The following is a 20,245-nucleotide window of genomic DNA, read 5'->3' as shown; positions in this document are numbered from 1 at the left end:
CTTCCAAGCCCGGGCTCTTTCCAGTAAGCCACACTGCTTAGCCTCACGGGGTCAGAAAGACACAGAGACTGAAAACCCAAGGAGGTCCACCCTGTAGAAGAGAACAAAATCCTACGACTGCAGAACTCCCGCCCTTTGGGGGTGCTAAGCGCTTAGTACAGTGCTCTGCATACAGTAAGGGCTGGGTTTGGGGTGGGGTGACTGATCTAAGTGTCAGGGGGCATCTTGGGAGAGAACACCAAGCTCTTCTACCCCCCTTATGGGCAGGGAATGTGTCAATTCTGTCGCACTGGAATAATCGTGGTATTCGTTAAGCGCTTACTATGTGCCGAGCACCGTACACAGCACTGGGGTAGATATGAGCAAATAATAATAATAGCATTTATTAAGCGCTTACTATGTGCCAACCACTGTTCTAAGCACTGGGGGGATACAAGGTGATCAGGCTGTCCCACGTGGGGCTCACAATCTTAATCCCTGTTTTACAGATGAGGGAACTGAGGCGCAGAGAAATTAGGCACACAGCTGACAATTGGCGGAGCCGGGATTTGAACCCATGGCCTCTGACTCCAAAGCCCGGGCTCTTTCCGCTGAGCCACACTGCTTCTCTGTACTAAGCACTTGGGAGTGTGCAGAAGTTAGTAGACACGATCCTTTCCCTTAAAGAGTTTATAGTCTAGAAACTGAGCTGAGCATCTTTCCTGCCCCCATCAAAGCTCACCCCCTTGTAAATATTTTTGATTTCCCTCTCTCTCTCTCTCTCTCTCACTCTCCCTTCCTCACTCTCTCTCTCTCTCACTCTCTATCCCTTTCTTATTTCTCTTCCCCAGCCCTCCTCATTCCTGCCTCTGAGTTATCTTTCCGACATTCCAACTCCCCAGTCTTGGAATGCCCTCCCTCCTACCCCTTTGCTTTGACAAAACGCATCCTTTCTTCCCATCAAAAATACCACCTCCTCATGAAGCCTACGTGTCTTGCCCTCACTTTCCCTTCTATTATTCTTCTCGTCATCATCGTCATCATTATTATTATTATATTTGTTAAGCACTTACTATGTGCCAAGCACTGTTCTAATAATAACAATAATTATGGTATTTGCTAAGTGCTTATTATGTGCCAGGCACTGTACTAAGCACTGCGGTGGAAAAAGAAGCAGCATGGCTCAGTGGAAAGAGCCCGGGCTTTGGAGTCAGAGGTCATGGGTTCAAATCCCGACTCTGCCACTTAGCTGTGTGACTTTGGGCAAGTCACTTCACTTCTCTGGGCCTCAGTTCCCTCATCTGGAAAATGGGGATTAAGACTGTGAGCCCCACACGGGACAACCTCATCACCTTGTAACCTCCCCAGTGCTTAGAACAGTGCTTTGCACATAGTAAGCGCTTAATAAATGCTTATCATTATTATTATTACTATTACAAGCAAATCAGGTTAGACGCAGCTCCTGTCCCACATGGGCCTCACAGTCAAAATAGGAGGAAGAGCGGGTATTGAATCCCCATTTTTACAGATGAGAAAAGTGAGGCCCGGAGAAGTGAAGTGCCCAAGGTTGCCCCATGAACTTGGTTCCCCTCTCCTTATCTGGATGTTTAAGTAGATAATTCTCTTATCAGCAGTCTCACCTTTCATGTTTGCTTGCTTCCCCTACCATTAGTTTTTTAGCACCAGAGACTAACCAGACTTTGCTTTGAGTCTGTAAATACCTTCCCTTCCCAGATCATTCGGTGCCTGGCTTGCAGTCAGTACTGAACAAATATGATCGATATTAATACGAAACCGAGCTATCATGGACCCAAACCGCTTATCAGAGTCGTAGCTGATCACGCAGTCATCATCATCATCAATCGTATTTATTGAGCGCTTACTGTGTGCAGAGCACTGTACGCAGTCCACTTGCATCGGGCCCGGGTTTGAGAAATAAGGGTTCTAATCCCGACTCCGTCATTCTCCTGCTTCGTGACCTTGGGTGAGTCATTTCAGTCAGTCAGTCAATCGTATTTACTGAAAGCTTACTGTGTGCAGAGCAATAATAATAATAATAATAACTGTGGTATTTGTGAAGCACTTACTATGTGCCAGGCACTGTACTAAGCGCTGGGGTGGATACAAGCCAATCGGGTTGGACACAGTCCCTGTCCCACGTGGGGCTCGCGGTCTCAATCCCCGTTTTACAGATGAGGGAACTGAGGCACAGAGAAGTGAAGTGACTTGGCCAGGGTCTCACAGCACACAAGTGGCAGAGGCAGGATAATAAAAATGGTATTTGTTAAGCATTTACTATGTGCCAGACTGGGGTAGATAAAAGATAAACAGATTGGACACAATCCCTGTCCCACATTAGGCTCACAGTCTCAATCCCCATTTTACAGATGAGGGAACTGAGGCACAGAGAAGTGAAGTGACATCCACAAGGTCACACAGCAGACAAGCGGCGGAACCTGGATTAGAACCCAGGTCCTTGTGATTTACAGGCCCCGGCTCTATCCACTAATAATAATAATAATAATGTTGGCATTTGTTAAGCGCTTACTATGTGCAAAGCACTGTTCTGGGGGGGGGATACAAAGTGATCAGGTTGTCCCATGTGGGGTTCACAGTCTTAATCCCCATTTTTCAGATGAGGTAACTGAGGCTCAGAGAAGTTAAGTGACTTGCCCAAGGTCACACAGCAGACATGTGGCGGAGCGGGATTCGAACCCATGACCTCTGACTCCAAAGCCCGTGCTCTTTCCACTGAGCCACGCTGCTTCTAGGCCATGCCGCTCCTGCGGAACCCTGTACGAAGCGGTTGGGAGAATAAAATCTTAGAACAGACACATTTCCTACCCACACCGAGCTTACAGTCTAGGCTTCACTTCCCCGGGCCTCAGTTTCCTCATCTGGAATTGGGGATTCAACACCTGTTCTACCTCAAAATTAGACTCTGAACGCTGTGGGGACTAGGGACTGTGTCTGGTCTGATTATCTTCTACCTGCCCCAGTGTTTACCATAATATAGTTAGCACTTAATAAATGGCCACAATTATTATAAATAACCTGCTGAGTATCAGGGTTGGAACCATCCTGTTATCACTTCAACCGGTCAATCCATGGTGTTTATTGAGCACTGACTCTGTGTGCAGAGCACTGTACTAAGCGCTTAGGAGAGTCACACCTGTTCTACCTCAAAATTAGACTCTGAACCCTGTGGGGAATAGGGACTGTGTCTGGTCTGATCATCTTCTACCTGCCCCAGTGCTTACCGCATTATAGTTAGCACTTAAAAAATGGCCACAATTATTATAAATTACCTGCTGGGCATCAGGGTTGGAACTGTCCTGTTATCACTTCAATTGGTCAATCCATGGTATTTATTGAGCACCGACTCTGTGTGCAGAGCACTGTACTAAGCGCTTTGGAGAGTCGCACCTGTTCTACCTCAAAATTAGACTCTGAACCCTGTGGGGAATAGGGACTGTGTCTTGGTCTGATTATCTTCTACCTGCCCCAGTCTTTACCACATTATAGTTAGCACTTAAAAAATGGCCACAATTATTATAAATTACCTGCTGGGCATCAGGGTTGGAACCGTCCTGTTATCGCTTCAATCGGTCAATCCATGGTATTTATTGAGCACCGACTCTGTGTGCAGAGCACTGTATTAAGTGCTTAGGAGAGTCCAATACGATAGAGTTGGCTGACACGTTCCCTGCTCACAAGGAGCTTGTAATAAATCCGTCCATGGTATTTGCTGAGAGCTTACTGTGCGCAGAGCACTGTACTAAGTGCTTGGGAAAGGACGATAAAATACAGTTAGTGGACTTTGCCCCCTGCTCACAAGGAGCTTCCTGTACTTCACTCTCCCTGCTTATCAAGAAGCAGGATGGTCTAGTGGATAGAGCACGGGCTGGCGAGTCAGAAGGATTTGGGTTCTACTCATCATCATCATCAATCGTATTTATTGAGCGCTTACTATGTGCAGAGCACTGTACTAAGCGCTTGGGAAGTACAAATTGGCAACATATAGAGACAGTCCCTACCCAACAGTGGGCTTACAGTCTAAAAGGGGCAGACAGAGAACAAAACCAAACATACTAACAAAATAAAATAAATAGAATAGATATGTACAAATAAAATAAATAAATAAATAGAGTAATAAATATGTACAAACATATGTACATACTCCCAGCTCTGCCGCTTGTCTGCTGTGTGACTTTGGGCAAGTTGCTTCACTCCTCTGTGCCATAGTTGCTCGCCTGATAGAGAACAGAGGAGCAGTGTGGCCCAGTGGAAAGAGCACGGGCCTGGGAGTTGGGAGGCCTGGATTCTAATTCATTCATTCATTCATTCATCCAATCGTATTTACTGAGCGCTTACTGTGTGCAGAGCACTGTACTAAGCACTCGGGAAGTCCAAGTTGGAAACATATAGAGACGGTCCCTACCAACAGCGGGCTCACAGTCTAGAAGGGGGAGACAGATGACAAAACAAAACATATTAACAAAATAAAATAAATAGAATAAATATGTACAGAGTAATAAATAGGTACAAACATATATACAGGTATATATGTATATAGCTGTTAGTAGACACGATTCATTCATTCATTCAATTGTATTTATAGAGCGCTTGCTGTGTGCAGAGCACTGTACTAAGCGCTTGGAAAGTACAATTTGGCAACAGATAGAGTCCCTACCCAACAACGGGCTCACAGTCTAGAAGGGGGAGACATGATCCCTGCCCACAAGGAGCTGACAGACTCCTGTGTGCAGTGCACTGTACTATCAATCAATCAATCGTATTTATTGAGCGCTTACTGTGTGCAGAGCACTGTACTAAGCGCTTGGGAAGTCCAAGTTGGCAACATACAGAGACAGTCCCTACCCAACAGTGGGCTCACAGTCTAAAATGGGGAGACAGAGAATGAAACTAAACATACTAACAAAATAAAATAAATAGAATAGATATGTACAAGTAAAATAAATAGAGTAATAAATATATACTAAACTCTGGGAAGAGGACAGTAGAGTTGGTAGACATAATCTCCGCCCCAAGGAGTTTCTTGCCCGTTGTGTGACCCTGGGCAAGTCACTTCTGTGTGCTTCAATGACTTCATCTGCAAAATGGGGTCTAATCCCAGCTCTGCCCCTTGCCTGTTGTGTGATCTTGGACAAGTCACTTCTCTGGGCCTCAGTTTCCTCATCTGTAAAATGGAGTTTAAATGGCTGTTCTCCTTCCCTCTTAGAGAGTGAGCCCCGTATAGGATAAGGATGGGTTCCAAGCTGATTAGCTAGTATTTCCCCAGGGGCCTGACACATAGTAAGCACTTAGCAAATACAACCGCTATTATTAGACATGATTCTTGCAATGGCAGTAGCACGGTTTCCTCCAGTTTCCCTGTAACAGCTACAGCTTCTCCGAAACTTTGGCTTCACTCCCGAAGATTGTTGGATGGGATAAGAGCGGAAATGGCTCTCAGAAAAAGCGTGGTCTTGTTAGATTCAGAGGACGTGGGTTTTAATCCTGACTCTGCCTCTTGCCTGCCACGTGAGCTTGGACGAGTCATTTCCCAGTACCTCAGTTTCCTCATCTGTCAGATGGAGATTCTATATCTATTTCCCGCCCATCCGCATACAGTAAGTGCTTAGTAATTTCCACTGAATGACTCTCTCTGGTTTTTTTTTATAACGGGATTTTTTTAAGTGCTTACTAGGTGCCAGGCGCTGTACTAAGAACCGGGATAGATACTGGATCATCAGGTTTTCACAGTCCACGTCCCTCACGGGACTCACGGTCTTAATCCCCATTTTACAGATGAGGGAATTGAGGCCCAGAGAAGTGAAGTGACTTGTCCAAGGTCACCCAGCAGACAAGAGCGGCAGAGCTGGGATAGAGCTCCCAAGCCCAGGCTCTTTCCACTAGGCCACGTTGCTTCCGGAGGCAAGGAAGGGACTGTGTTCATCTTGGCACATAGTAAACCTTTAACAAATACTACAGTTGTCATTATTATTATTAATACTACTATTACTACTACAGTACTCTAGTGCTCAATTAATACAATTGAATGAATGAATTGATGATTATGGCTTAGTAGATAGATCACAGGCCTGGGATTCTAATCCTGGCTCAGCCACTTGTCTGCTGTGTGACCTTGGGCAAGTTATTTCACTTCTCTAAGCCTCAGTTACCTGTAAAATGGGGATTGAGACTCTGAGCCCCACCTAGGACAGGGACTGTGTCCAATCTGCTATTCTTGTGCCTTCCCCAGCACTTAGTACAGTGCCTGGCACATAGTAAGCGCTTAACAAATACCATAGTTATGATGATGATGATGATGGCATTTATTAAGCACTTACTGTGTGCAAAGCACTGTTCTAAGCGCTGGGGTGGTTACAAGGTGATCAGGTTGCCCCATGTGGGGCTCACAGTCTTAATCCCCATTTTACAAATGAGGTCACTGAGGCCCAGAGAAGTGAAGTGACTTGCCCAAAGTCACACAGCTGACAAGTGGCGGAGCTGGGATTTGAACCCATGACCTCTGACTCCAGTGCTCTTTCCACTGAGCCACGCTGCTTCTCTGTTAATGATGATAGAGATATCATCATTAATAATAATAATAATTAATTAATAATGAGAAGCAGCTTGGCTCAGTGGGCAAGAGCACGGGCTTTGGAGTCAGAGGTCATGGGTTCAAATCCCGGCTCCACCAATTAGCTGTGTGACTTTGGGCCAGTCACTTAACTTCTCTGGGCCTCAGTTACCTCATCTGTAAAATGGGGATGAAGACTGTGAGCCCCCCCGTGGGACAACCTGATCATCTTGTAACCTCTCCAGAGCTTAGAACAGTGCTTTGCACATAGTAAGCGCTTAATAAATGCCATTATTATTATTATTACGATAGTTCTCTAATGATAATACTTATCATTATTACTACTACTAATAATAATAATTGTTGAATTACCCAGGGGCTGTTCAGGCCCTCTCTCGGAAGGCCTGGGGGGGAAAAAATTGGACATAACAGGAAGAGGGAAATAAAAATTTCGGTTCTTGAGGTCCCCGCTCCTCTCTGTGCTCTCTCTATATCTCTCTTCCTCTCCCCTTCTCTCATCTTCTATCTCTCTCTCTTCCCCTGTCTGTTTCTCTCTTTCCCTCTCTCCGGGTCTTTCTGCGTCTCTCTCGGCCTCCCAACTCTGCTGGGAGTGGCAGACAACATTTTAGCCCCAATTCCGTATTGCCAAATGGGGTAGATACGAGTGAATCAGATTGAACACGGTCCAAATAAGAGAGAGAACAGGAGAAGCGAGGCACAGAGAAGTGAAGTGTTTTGCCCAAGGTCACACAGCAGATTAGTGGCAGAGCCGGGATGAGAACCGCCTCTCATTATCCAAGCAGGGGCAGGGCTGGATAATCCAACAAAGTTTACCCTGTTACTTTTAGAGGTCATCTGGTCCAACCCCCTGCCTCCAAACAACTAATCCTTCCAGCTCAAAGAGGTGCCCAGCTGATTTCTGAACATTTCTAGGGCCAGACTCTCTACCATGGCCCCCCTCTAGACTGTAAACTCGTTGTGGGTCGGGAATGTGTCTGTTATATTGTGTTGTTCTCCCTCAAGTGCTTAGTACAGTGCTCTGCACACAGGAAGCGCTCAATAAATATAATTCACTGACGGAACTTCCAAAGGCTTTCTGAATAATAATGATTTTTGGCCTTTATTATGTGCCTACTAAATGCCAAGTATCGTGCTAAGAGCTGAGGCAGATACAAGATAAACCAATCGGACACAGTCTCTGTCCCACACATTCATTCATTCTGTCGTATGTATTGAGCACTTACTGCGCGCAGAGCACTGTAATAATGGTAATGGCATTTGTAAAGCACTTACTATGAGCCAGACACTGTACTAAGCGCTTGGGAAAGTACAATATAACAATAAACAAGACATATTCCCTGCCCACAACGAGCTTTGCAGTCCAAGAGGGAGGGAGAACAAGTGTCTTAGCCCCATTACGCAGATGGGGAAACTGAGACCCAGAGAAGTTAAGCGACTTTCTCAAGAATGCACAGCAGGGTCGGGGCAGAACAAGGACTAGAATCCAGGTCTCCTGGCCCCCCAGCCTATGCTCTTTCAACTAAGCCACACTGATGGGAATCAATCAATCAATCAATGGCATTTATTGAGCTCTTCCTACGTGCGGAGCTCTGTACTAAGCGCTTGGGAGAGCGCACTACCACAGAATGAGCAGACAAATTCCCAGACCACAATGAGCTTAGCTGGGAAATGCTTAAATCCACCCACACTCCGTCCTGCTGCAAGCTAAGGCAAAGCGGCTCTTATCATTCTTGGTATCAAAAAAAGCAACAACTAAAAAACCCCAAAACCACGGGGTTTTTCCAATTCCACACATGCTAACAGGTAAATTTCACCATCAGTGAGTGCGTTTTGTATTTTTTTTTATTACAAGAAGCAGCATAGCCTCGTGGTTAGAGCCCGGGCCTGGGATTCAGAAGGACTAGGTTCTAATCCCGGCTCCGGCATCTGTCTGCTGTGTGACTTTGGGCAATAATAATAATGATGGCATTTATTAAGTGCTTACTATGTACGGAGCGCTGTTCTAAGCGCTGGAGGGCAAGTCACTTCACATCTCTGGACCTCATCTGTAAAATGGGGTCTAAGACTGTGAGCCCTATTTGGGACAGGGACTGTGTCCAACCCAGTTACTTTGTATCTACCCCATTCATTCATTCAATCGCATTTATTGAGCGCTTACTGTGTGCATAGCACTGTACTAAGCGCTTGGGAAGTACAAGTTGGCAACATATAGAGACGGTCCCTACCCAACAACGGGCTCACAGTCTAGAAGGGGGAGAGCGCTTAGTACAGTGCCTGGCACATAGGAAGCACTTAACAAATACCATTAAAAAAATGGGGATTCAAAACCTGTTCTTGGGCTTAGAACAATGACAATATAATGTCATTATATTATTATTATTATTATTATTATTATTATTATTATTATTATTATTATTATTAGCCCCTGCTCCCACTAGTAGGGGAGGCGCTCCGAGGGTCTCAGGCCGGGTTGGGGGTCATGCTTCCCCGAAGCCTTTGCTTCGATCCACCCCAGCGCTTAGTACACTGCCCGGCACCTAATAAGCGCTTAACCAACACCATTATTGTTATTATCAGAACGCTTAGTGACCCTGGGCTTGGGAGTCAGAGGTCGTGGGTTCGAATCCCGCCTCCACCACTTGTCTGTGACCTTGGGCAAGCCACTTCACTTCTCTGGGCCTCATTGTAAAATGGGGTTGAAGACTGTAAGCCCCCCAAGTGGGGCTGTGAGGTTGGGTAGGGACCGTCTCTATATGTTGCCAACTTGGGCTTCCCAAGCGCTTAGTACAGTGCTCTGCACACAGTAAGTGCTCAATAAATACGACTGAATGAATGAACCCCATTACCTAGGATCTCCCCCAGCGCTCAGAACAGTGTTTGGCATATAGTCAGCACTTAACAAATACCATAATTGTTGTTATTAATTGAGCGTGGCTCAGTGGAAAGAGCCCGGGCTTGGGAGTCGGAGGTCATGAGTTCTAATTCCGGCTCTGCCACTTAATAATAATAATAATAATAATGGCATTTGTTAAGTGCTTACTATGTGCAAACCACTGTTCTAAGCGCCGGGGGGAGATACAAGGTAATCAGGTTTTCCCACATGGGGCTCACAGTCTTCATCCCCATTTTACAGAGGAGGGAACTGAGGCCCAGAGAAGGTAAGTGACTTGCCCAAAGTCACACAGCTGACAATTGGCGGAGCCGGATTAGAACCCACGACCTCTGACTCCCAAGCCTGGGCTCTTGTCACTGAGTCACGCTGCTGGCTCCACTTAGCTGTGTGACCCTTGGGCAAGTCACTTCACTTCTCTGGGCCTCAGTTCCCTCATCTGTACAATGGGGATGAAGACTGTGAGCCCCACGTGGGACAACCCCATTACCTTGTAACCTCCCCAGCGCTTAGAACAGTGCCTGGCACATAGTAAGTGCTTAACAAATACCATGATTATTATTATTATTATTATTATTCTCTGGGCCTCAGTTCCCTCATCTGTAAAATGGGGATGAAGACTGTGAGCCCCACGTGGGACAACATCATTACCCTGTATCTCCCCCAGCGCTTAGAACAGTGCTTGGCACATAGTAAGCGCTTAACAAATACCATGATTATTATTATTACTCTCTGGGCCTCAGTTCCCTCATCTGTAAAATGTGGATGAAGACTGTGAGCCCCACGTGGGACAACCCCATTACCTTGTATCTCCCCCAGCGCTTAGGACAGTACACAGTAAGCATTTAACAAGTACCATCATTATTATTATCATCGATGACTGATTGATCGATTGTCCCCCCCCCCCAAAAAACTAAACCCCTTCGACCCCCTCCCCCCCCCCCGCTCCCTCCGGACACCGGCTTCACCCCCTTTTTTCCCCCCACAAAAGGACGCCTCCCTCCCCCAAACTGCCCCTCCCTCACTAGGGGAGGGCCTCCTGGAGGAGGTGACCTTCTTGGAGGGGGGGGGGGCTGTGGGTCTGTCCGAGGGCCTTGCATTCATTCATTCAGTCATTCAATCGTATTTATTGAGCGCTTACTGTGTGCAGAGCACTGGACTAAGCGCTTGGGAAGTCCATCTAGAGACGGTCCCTACCCAACAGTGGGCTCCCGGTCTAGAAGGGGGAGACAGACAACAAAACAAAACATATTAACCAAATGAAATAAATAGAATAAATATGTACAAATAAAATAGAGTAATAAATACGTACAAACATATATACATCTATACAGCCTTTCCCCTCCCCTCTGCTTCTCCTGCAGTTGAGCCCACTGGACTTTTAGACTGTTGGGTAGGGACTGTCTCTATATGCTGCCAACTTGTACTTCCCAAGCGCTTAGTACAGTGCTCTGCACACAGTAAGCGCTCAATAAATACGATTGATTGATTGATTGATTGATTGAAGGTGGCCGTGGGGAGGGGGTCTTTTACCTGGAGCGGGGGTGGGCGGCGGGCTGGTGGTCGCCTGGGCTGGTTTTAGGGGCAGCCTCCAAGCCAGGACTGGCACTGGCTTCCTCGCAGTCCGACAGATGTTCGTTGGGCTGGAGAGACAGGCAGAGACAGAGAGAGACACAGAGAGAGACAGGGAGAGAAAGGGACAGAGAGAAATGAGAGACAGAGAAATGAGATGAGACAGAGAGAGAGACAGAGAGTGAGACAGACAGAAAGGGACAGAGAGAAATGAGAAAGAGATAGAGACAGAGTGAGACAGAGAGAAAGGGACAGACAGAGAGAGAAATGAGAGACAGAGGGAGATGGGACAGAGAGAGAGACAGAGAGTGAGACAGAAAGGGACAGATGGAGAGAGAAATGAGAGAGAGAGAGAGGCAGAGAGTGAGACAGTGAGAAAGGGACAGACAGAGAGAAATGAGAAAGAGACAGAGATGAGACAGAGAGAGAGACAGAGAGAAAGGGACAGACAGAGAGAAATGAGAGAGAGACAGAGATGAGACAGAGAGACAGAGAGAAAGGGACAGACAGAGAGAGAAATGAGAGAGGAACAGAGAGAGAGATGAGACAGAGAGACAGAGAGACAGACAGAAAGGGACAGACAGAGAGAAATGAGAGGGACAGAGAGAGACAGAGAGTGAGACAGAGAGAAAGGGACAGACAGAAGGAAATGAGAGAGAAACAGAGAGAGAGATGAGAGAGAGAGGCAGAGAGAGACAGAGAGTGAGACAGAGAGAGACAGAGAGTGAGACAGAGAGAAAGGGACAGAAAGAGACAGAGAGAGACAGAGAGAGAGAGACAGGGAGTGAGACAGAGAGAGAGAAATGAGACAGAGAGAGAGACAGAGAGAGAGACGAGACAGAGAGAGACAAAGAGACAGAGATGGAGGCAGAGGAAGAGACAGAGAGAGGCAGAGAGACAGAAAGAGAGAAAAGAGTGAGACAGAGAGAAAAGAGACAGAGACAGAGAGACACAGAGAGAGACAGAGGCAGAGAGAGGCAAAGAGAGAGAGACAGAGAGAGAGAGACAGAGACGGAGAGACAGAGAGAGACAGAGAGAGTGAGACAGAGAAAGAGACAGAGAGAGAGAGACAGAGAGACAGAGACGGAGAGACAGAGAGGGAGACAGAAAGAGAAAGAGACAGAGAGAGAGAGAGAGACAGAGAGAGAGAGAGAGAGTGAGACAGAGAGACAGAGACAGAGAGAGAAAGAGACAGCGAGAAAGAGACAGAGACCCCCCTCCCCTGCCCTCCCTGGCTTCCTTTTCGCTCAGTGCTGCCACTCACACACACACCCTCTCTCACAAACACACACACACACACAGAGCAGGCCAGCCTGTGACATATCTCATGTGAGTTAGGGTGGCCGAAGTGGGAGGGGCCCGGCCCTGGTCCTCGCCCCCAAACCCCTGCCACCTGGGACCCCGCCATCCCGCCTCCCCGTTCCCAAGAATTACAGTTGGGACGCTGTCGCTAAGCGCTTACCACGTGGCAGGCACGGGGGTCGTGGGTTCTAATCTGTCACGTGTCAGCTGGGTGACTTGGGGCAAGGCACTTCACTTCTCTGAGCCTGAGAGACCTCATCTGTAAAATGGAGATTAAGACCGTGAGCCCCACGTGGGACAACCTGGTCGCCTTGTAACTACCCCAGCGCTTAGAACAGTGCTTAAAACATAGTAAACACTTAACAAATACCATCATTATTATTCCCAGCGCTTAGAACAGTGCTTAAAACACAGCAAACGCTTAACAAATATCATCATTATTATTCCCAGCGCTTAGAACAGTGCTTAGAACACAGTAAGGGCTTAACAAATACCATCATCATTATTCCCAGCGCGTAGAACAGTGCTTAGAACATAGCAAATGCTTAACAAATAACATCATTATTATTCCCAGCGCTTAAAACAGTGCTTAGAACACAGTAAACGCTTAACAAATACCATCATTATTATTCCCAGCGTTTGGAACATAGTAAGGGCTTAACAAATACCATCATCATTATTCCCAGCGCTTAGAACAGAGCTTAAAACATAGTAAACGCTTAACAAATATCATCATTATTATTCCCAGCGTTTGGAACATAGTAAGGGCTTAACAAATACCATCATTATTATTCCCAGCACTTAGAACAGTGCTTAAAACATAGTAAACGCTTAACAAATATCATCATTATTATTCCCAGCGCTTAGAACATAGTAAGGGCTTAACAAATACCATCATTATTATTCCCAGCGTTTAGAACAGTGCTTAAAACATAGTAAATGCTTAACAAATATCATTATTATTCCCAGTGCTTAGAACATAGTAAGGGCTTAACAAATACCATCATTATTATCCCCAGTGCTTAGAACATAGTAAACGCTTAACAAATATCATTATTATTCCCAGTGCTTAGAACATAGTAAGGGTTTAACAAATACCATCATTATTATTCCCAGCCCTTAGAACAGTGGTTAAAACATAGTAAACGCTTAACAAATACCATCATTATTATTCCCAGCGCTTAGAACAGTGCTTAGAACATAGTAAACGCTTAACAAATACCATCATTATTATTCCCAGCGTTTAAAACAGTGCTTAGACATAGTAAACGCTTAACAAATACCATCATTATTATTCCCAGCGCTTAGAAAAGTGCTTAGAACATAGTAAGGGCTTAACAAATACCATCATCATTATTCCCAGCGCTTAGAACAGTGCTTAAAACATAGTAAATGCTTAACAAATATCATCATTATTATTCCCAGTGCTTAGAACATAGTAAGGGCTTAACAAATACCATCATTATTATTCCCAGCGCTTAGAACAGTGCTTAAAACATAGTAAACGCTTAACAAATACCATCATTATTATTCCCAGCGCTTAGAACAGTGCTTAGAACATAGTAAACGCTTAACAAATACCATCGTTATTATTATTATTGTATCTACCCCAGCTCTTAGAACAGTGCTTGGCACATAGTAAGCGCTTAACAAATACCATCATTATTATTCTCAGCGCTTAGAACAGTGCTTAGAACATAGTAAGCACTTAGCAAATACCATCATTATTATTGCATCTACCCCAGCTCTTAGAACAGTGCTTGGCACATAGTAAGCCCTTAAAATACCATTCTTATTATTATTATTAATAATAATAATAATAATAATAATAAACGCTGAGGTGATTACCAGCTCGTCAGGTTGGACACAGTCCCTGTCCCAAATGGGGCTCCCAGGCTTAATCTCCCTTTTACACACGAGGGAACTGAGGCCCAGAGAAGGGAAGTGACTAGCCCAAGGTCACACAGCAGACATGTGACAAATAAATAAATAAATACCAATGAGGAGGAGAGCTGAGGTCCCAGGAAAACGTCATGCCAGGATCATCTTCTCCTGGAAAGTGCTTAGTTCAGTGCTCTGCACACACTCGGCGTTCGAGCCCATTGTTGGGTAGGAATTGTCTCTATTTAATAATAATAATAATAATAATGGCATTTATTAAGCACTTACTATGTGCAAAGCACTGTTCTAAGCGCTGGGGAGGTTACAAGGTGATCAGGTTGTCCCATGGGGGGCTCACATTCTTAATCCCCATTTTCCAGATGAGGTAACTGAGGCCCAGAGAAGTGAAGGGACTTACCCAAAGTCCAGTCGTATTTATTGAGCGCTTACTGGGTGCAGAGCACTGGACTAAGCGCTTGGAAACTACAATTCAGCAACAGATAGAGATAATGGCTTGGGCGCTTATTGCGTGCAGAGCACTGAACTAAGCGCTTTCCAGGAGAAGATGAGCCTGGCATGACATTTTCCGGGGACCTCAGCTCTCAACCTCATTGGTATTTATTGAGCGTTTGCTGCCTGCGGAGCACTGTACTAAGCGAGTCCAATATGACAGAGTTCATTCATTCATTCATTCGTATTTATTGAGTGCTCACTGTGTTCAGAGCACTGTATTAAACGCTTGGGAAGTCCTAGTCGGCAACATATAGAGACGGTCCCTACCCAACAACGGGCTCACAGTCTAGACGAGTTTAGGACGTAATAATAATAATAATGATGGGATTTGTTAAGCACTTACTATGTGCAAAGCACTGTTCTAAGCGCTGGGGGGTGGATACAAGATGATCAGGTTGTCCCACGCGGGGCTCACAATCTTAACCCCCATTTTACAGATGAAGTAACTGAGGCTCAGAGAAGTTAAGTGACTTGCCCAAGTTCCCACAGCAGACGTGTGGCAGAGCCGGGATTCGAACCCAGGACCTCTGACTCCCAAGCCCGGAGCCACGCTGCTTCTCTATGTGAGTGGCTACTCTCTGGGAGAGCATCTCTAGCGATGGCCACATGGGCCCATGGTGCGGTGGATTCATTCATTCATTCAATCGTATTTATTGAGCGCTTACTGTGTGCGGAGCACTGGACTAAGCGCTTGGGAAGTACAAGTTGGCGACATATAAAGATGGTCCCTACCCAACAAGGGGCTCACAGACTAGAAGGGGGAGACAGACAATTTAAAAAAAGCATGTGGACAGGTGTCTAGTCATCAGAATAAATCTACCCCAGCACTTAGTAAAGTGCTCGGCACATAGTAAGGGCTCCACCGCAGCGCTTAGTACAGTGCCCGGCACATAGTAAGCGCTTAACAAATACCATCATCGTCATCGCCCCTTCGGGGAAGGGGTTTAGAAAGACACCCCTACCCTTCCGGGGGTTCAGGAAGGAAGAAGCAAACTTTTCAGCCACAACCGACAGAGGAAGTACAATCTTTCCAGCAGCTGCGACATCCTCTAAGGTCAAAATTCACAACGGCCTTTTCCTTTATGGTTCTCTTCACAACACAAAAACTCCCTGAGTGCAGGGATCGTGTCTACTAGCTCTGTTGTCCTCTTTCCAAGCGTCCCCCAGCGCTTAGTACAGTGTCTGGCACATAATAATAACAATAATAAGAATGGTATTTGTTAAGCGCTTACTATGTGCCAAGCACCGTTCTAAGCGCTGGGGTAGCTACAAGGTTGTCCCACGTGGGGCTCACAGTCTTCATCCCCATTTTCCAGATGAGGGAACTGAGGCCCAGAGAAGTGAAGTGACTCGCCCAAGGTCGCACAGCTGGCCAGCGGAGGAGTCTGGATTAGAACCCATGACTCCCCAGCCGGGCTCTTTCCGCTAAGCCTCGCCGCTTCTCAAGTAGTAAGCGCTTAACAAATACCACAATTATTATTGCTATTTAGTGTGTCCTCTCCCAAGCGCTTAGCACAGCACTCCGCACACAACAGACTCCTTGAGGGGAGGGATTGTGTCTACCAACTCTATTGGACTCTTCTTCTCATCCGGCAGAAGAGCGGCAGAGCCGTGATTAGAACCCAGGTCCTTCTGTCACCTAGGCCTAGGTTCTATCCGCTACAGGCCCGTGCTCTTTCGCTCTTTCGCTCAGCCAGGCTCACTGAAATCATCATCATCATCATCATCAATCGTATTTATTGAGCGCTTACCATGTGCAGAGCGCTGTACTAAGCGCCTGGGGTACAAATTGGCAACATATAGAGACAGTCCCTACCCAACAGTGGGCTCCCAGTCTAAAAGGGGGAGACAGAGAACAAAACCAAACATACTAACCAAATAAAATAAATAGAATAGAGATGTACAAGTAAAATAAATAAATAAATAAATAGAGTAATATTTATAAATTATCTTTTAGAGTAATTATTTATTAGAGTACTAAATCAGGAAGGAAGGAGATAAAAAGGCATTTTATCTTGTCTGCCATCCTGTCAGCTGAACAGGATTCAGCCGTGACGAAAGAAACCAACTTAGTGGGGGCAGTTGCCCTTTCTGGTTGGCTGGATGACCTTGGGCAAGTCACATATCAACTTCTCTATGCCTCAGTTACCTCATCTTTAAAAGGGGGATTAAGACCGTGAGCCCCATGTGGGACGGGGACTGTGTTCGACCCCATTTGCTTGCATTCATGAATTCATTCAATCGCATTTATTGAGTGCTTACTGTGGGCAGAGCACTGGACCAAGCGCTTGGAAAGTACAATTTGAAACCACCCCGGTCCTTAGTAATAATAATAAATAATAATAATGGCATTTATTAAGCGCTTAACTCTGTGCAGATGATGCTGGAGGAGCAGAAAGCAATGAAATTTTGCTGCTGTGAGAATGACGAGTTGTATTAAATACCAACACTTTTATATTGTACTCTCCTATTTCTGTATTTATTTATTTTATTTGCACATATTCTATTTATTTTATTTTGTTAATATGTTTTGTTCTCTATCTCCCCCTTCTAGACTGTGAGCCCGCCGTTGGGTAGGGACCGTCTCTATATGTTGCCAACTTGGACTTCCCAAGAGCTTAGTACGGTGCTCTGCACACAGTAAGCGCTCAATAAATACGAATGAAAAAAAAAAGTCGGACATTCCAAAAAAAAAAACCCAGGATGGTCATGAGTGAGCGTTTAACAAGTACCATAAATAAATAAACATTTGGAGTTGCCGAGCTGCCCCCAAAAAAAGCCTAAATAAGGGAAGGACTTCCACAGGCTGGTGTGGATTTCTCAGCTGCAAGAGAGGCGGCGGGGACACAGCGGCAAAAGTGAAGATATTAATTTCTCTTCTTCCTCTTTATTCAGTCCTCCTCTCCAGGGACTATTGCCGTTCCTCTAACCTCTCTCTTCTTCCTCCTCCTCTCCAGAGACTGTGAGCCCACTGTTGGGTAGGGACTGCCTCTATATGTTGCCAACTTGGACTTCCCAAGCGCTTAGTACAGTGAATAAAGGCAAATCGGGTTGGGCGCAGTCCCTGTCCCACGTGGGGCTCACAGTCTCAAGCCCCCTTTGACAGATGAGGGAACGGAGGTCCAGAGAAGCGAAGTGACCTGCCCAAGGTCACCCAGCAGACAGGAGGTGGAGGCAGGATTAGAACCCGTGACCTCCCGATTCCCAGGCCCGGACGCCTGGTAAGTGCTGGGAGGCAGAAGGACTTGGGTTCTAAACCTGACTCCATCACTTGTCTGCCGGGTGACCTTGGGTAAGTCACTTTGCTTCTCTGGGCCTCCGTTACCTCATCTGTAAAATGGGGGTTAAGATAGTGAGCCCCCTGTGGGACAACCGGATCACCTTGTAACCTCCCCAGCGCTTAGAACAGTGCTTTGCACATAGTAAGCGCTTAATAAATTCCATCATTATTATTATTATTATTGTTATAGTGAGCCCTGTGTGGGACATGGACTTTGCCCATGAGAAGCAGCGTGGCTCAGTGGAAAGAGCCCGGGCTTTGGAGTCAGAGGTCATGGGTTCAAATCCTGTCTCCACCACTTAGCTGGGTGACTTTGGGCAAGTCACTTCACTTCTCTGGGCCTCAGTTACCTCATCTGTAAAATGGGGATGAAGTCTGTGAGCCCCCCGTGGGACAACCTGATCACCTTGTAACCTCCTTAGTGCTTAGAACAGTGCTTTCCACATAATAAGTGCTTAATAAATGCTATCGTCATTATTATTATCATTGTCCAATCTGATTAGCTTGTGTCTATATGTCAGTGCCTGGCATATAGATTTACATCTTTCACAAATACCATTTAAAAGAAAAATGATCACATTTATTCTTATATCATCATTATTATTATGGTAAGTGTTTAACAAATGTCTTGCTTATTATTAGCAATTATAATATTAATAATAATAAACGCAATCACCTTCAGAGTAATGACAATAACATTCTGAATCTAAAACTTCCCCCCAAAACCTGCATGTCTGCCCTAGGTAATCAAGCAATCAGTCAATCAATAGTAATGATTGAGCACTTGCGTGTGCAAAACACTGTACTAAATGCTTGGGAGAGTACAGTACGACAGAGTTGGGAGATATGTTTCCCGCTCACAGTGAGTTTACAGTCTAGAAGGGGAGACAGAAATTAATATAAATAAATAATTTAAAATATATAATTTATAGATACGTTCTTACGTCCTTTGGGGCTGCGGGCGAGGTGACTATCAAATGCCCAAAGGTCAGAGATCCCAGTGCAGAGATCATCATCATAATCAATCATATTTATTGAGCGCTTACTGCGTGCAGAGCACTGTACTAAGCGCTTGGGAAGTACAAATTGGCAACATATAGAGACAGTCCCTAAGAGATGACACAGAAGGGAGAGGATGCCAGGGAAAAGAGGACTTAATCTCTTGGAACGATATGTGAATGGAATATAAACGATATGGAAATCAGTTCGCTGCTGCCCGGATCAGAGATACCTGGGAAAACATGGAAAAGTGCCGAAGTAATTATTAGACAAAAGCTCCTTAAGAGAAGAGACTACCTTTTTCCCCCTCTATTGCAGTCTCCCAGGCCCTTGGTAATTAGAATTCCTGACGCGGAAGAGTGCTTTTATGTCGTTGAAGCAATTTTGCATCTCATTTTATCTCATTTTATTTTGGGCATGTTGGGATAAGTTAAGTGAGGGGATGGAGGTAGGAGAACCAGGAGCCAGGGAATAATAGTCATGGTATTTGCTAAGTGCTTACTGTGTGCCAAACACTCTACAGTGTTCTGGGGTGGATACAAGATCAACAGATCGGGTACTGTCCCTGTCCCACTTGGGGCTCACATCTAAAGAGAAGCAGCGTGGCTCAGTGGAAAGAGTACGGCCTCTGGATTCAGAAGCCATGGGTTCAAATCCCGGCTCCACCAATTGTCAGCTGTGTGACTTTGGGCAAGTCACTTCACTTCTCTGGGCCTCAGTTCCCTCGTCTGTAAAATGGGGATTCATGTGAGCCCTCTGTGGGACAACCTGATCGGCTTCTAACCTCCCCAGTGTTTGGCACTTAGTAAGTGCTTAATAAATAATAATATTGGCATTTGTTAAGCGCTTACTATGTGCAAAGCACTGTTCTAAGCGCTGGGGGGGGATACAAAGTGATCAGGTTGCCCCATGTGGGGCTCACAGTCTTAATCCCCATTTGACAGATGAGGTAACTGAGGCTCAGAGAAGTTAAGTGACTTGCCCAAGGTCACACAGCAGGCATGCGGCGGAGTCGGGATTCGAACTCATGACCTCTGACTCCAAAGCCCGTGCTCTTTCCACTGAGCCACGCTGCCATTATTATTATTATTATTATTAAAGGGGTGGGAGAACAGGTTTGGAATCGCCATCATACTGATGGGGAAAATGAAGCCCAGAGAAGCAAAATGACTCACCCAAGGTCACCCCGTAGACAATCGGAGGAACCGGGATTAGAACGCGG

General features: G+C 45.7%; 1 protein-coding gene across 1 annotated transcript in view; it reads right to left on the bottom strand.

The window, feature by feature from the left end:
• HRH2 (histamine receptor H2) overlaps positions 1-12,456 on the bottom strand; it is a 30,151-nt gene extending 17,695 nt beyond the window's left edge. The window contains exons 1-2 of the mRNA XM_038771494.1: positions 12,433-12,456; positions 11,010-11,119 (exon numbers count right to left, since the gene is read on the bottom strand). Coding sequence (XP_038627422.1) covers positions 11,010-11,119; positions 12,433-12,456 — 134 coding nt within the window. The remainder of the gene's footprint in view (positions 1-11,009; positions 11,120-12,432) is intronic.
• Between the last annotated feature and the right edge of the window lie 7,789 nt (positions 12,457-20,245).

The sequence above is a fragment of the Tachyglossus aculeatus genome, chromosome X2 (genome assembly GCF_015852505.1).
Source record: "Tachyglossus aculeatus isolate mTacAcu1 chromosome X2, mTacAcu1.pri, whole genome shotgun sequence".
In the NCBI taxonomy this organism is placed as follows: domain Eukaryota; kingdom Metazoa; phylum Chordata; class Mammalia; order Monotremata; family Tachyglossidae; genus Tachyglossus; species Tachyglossus aculeatus.
This window is presented reverse-complemented; position numbering and strand designations above follow the sequence as displayed.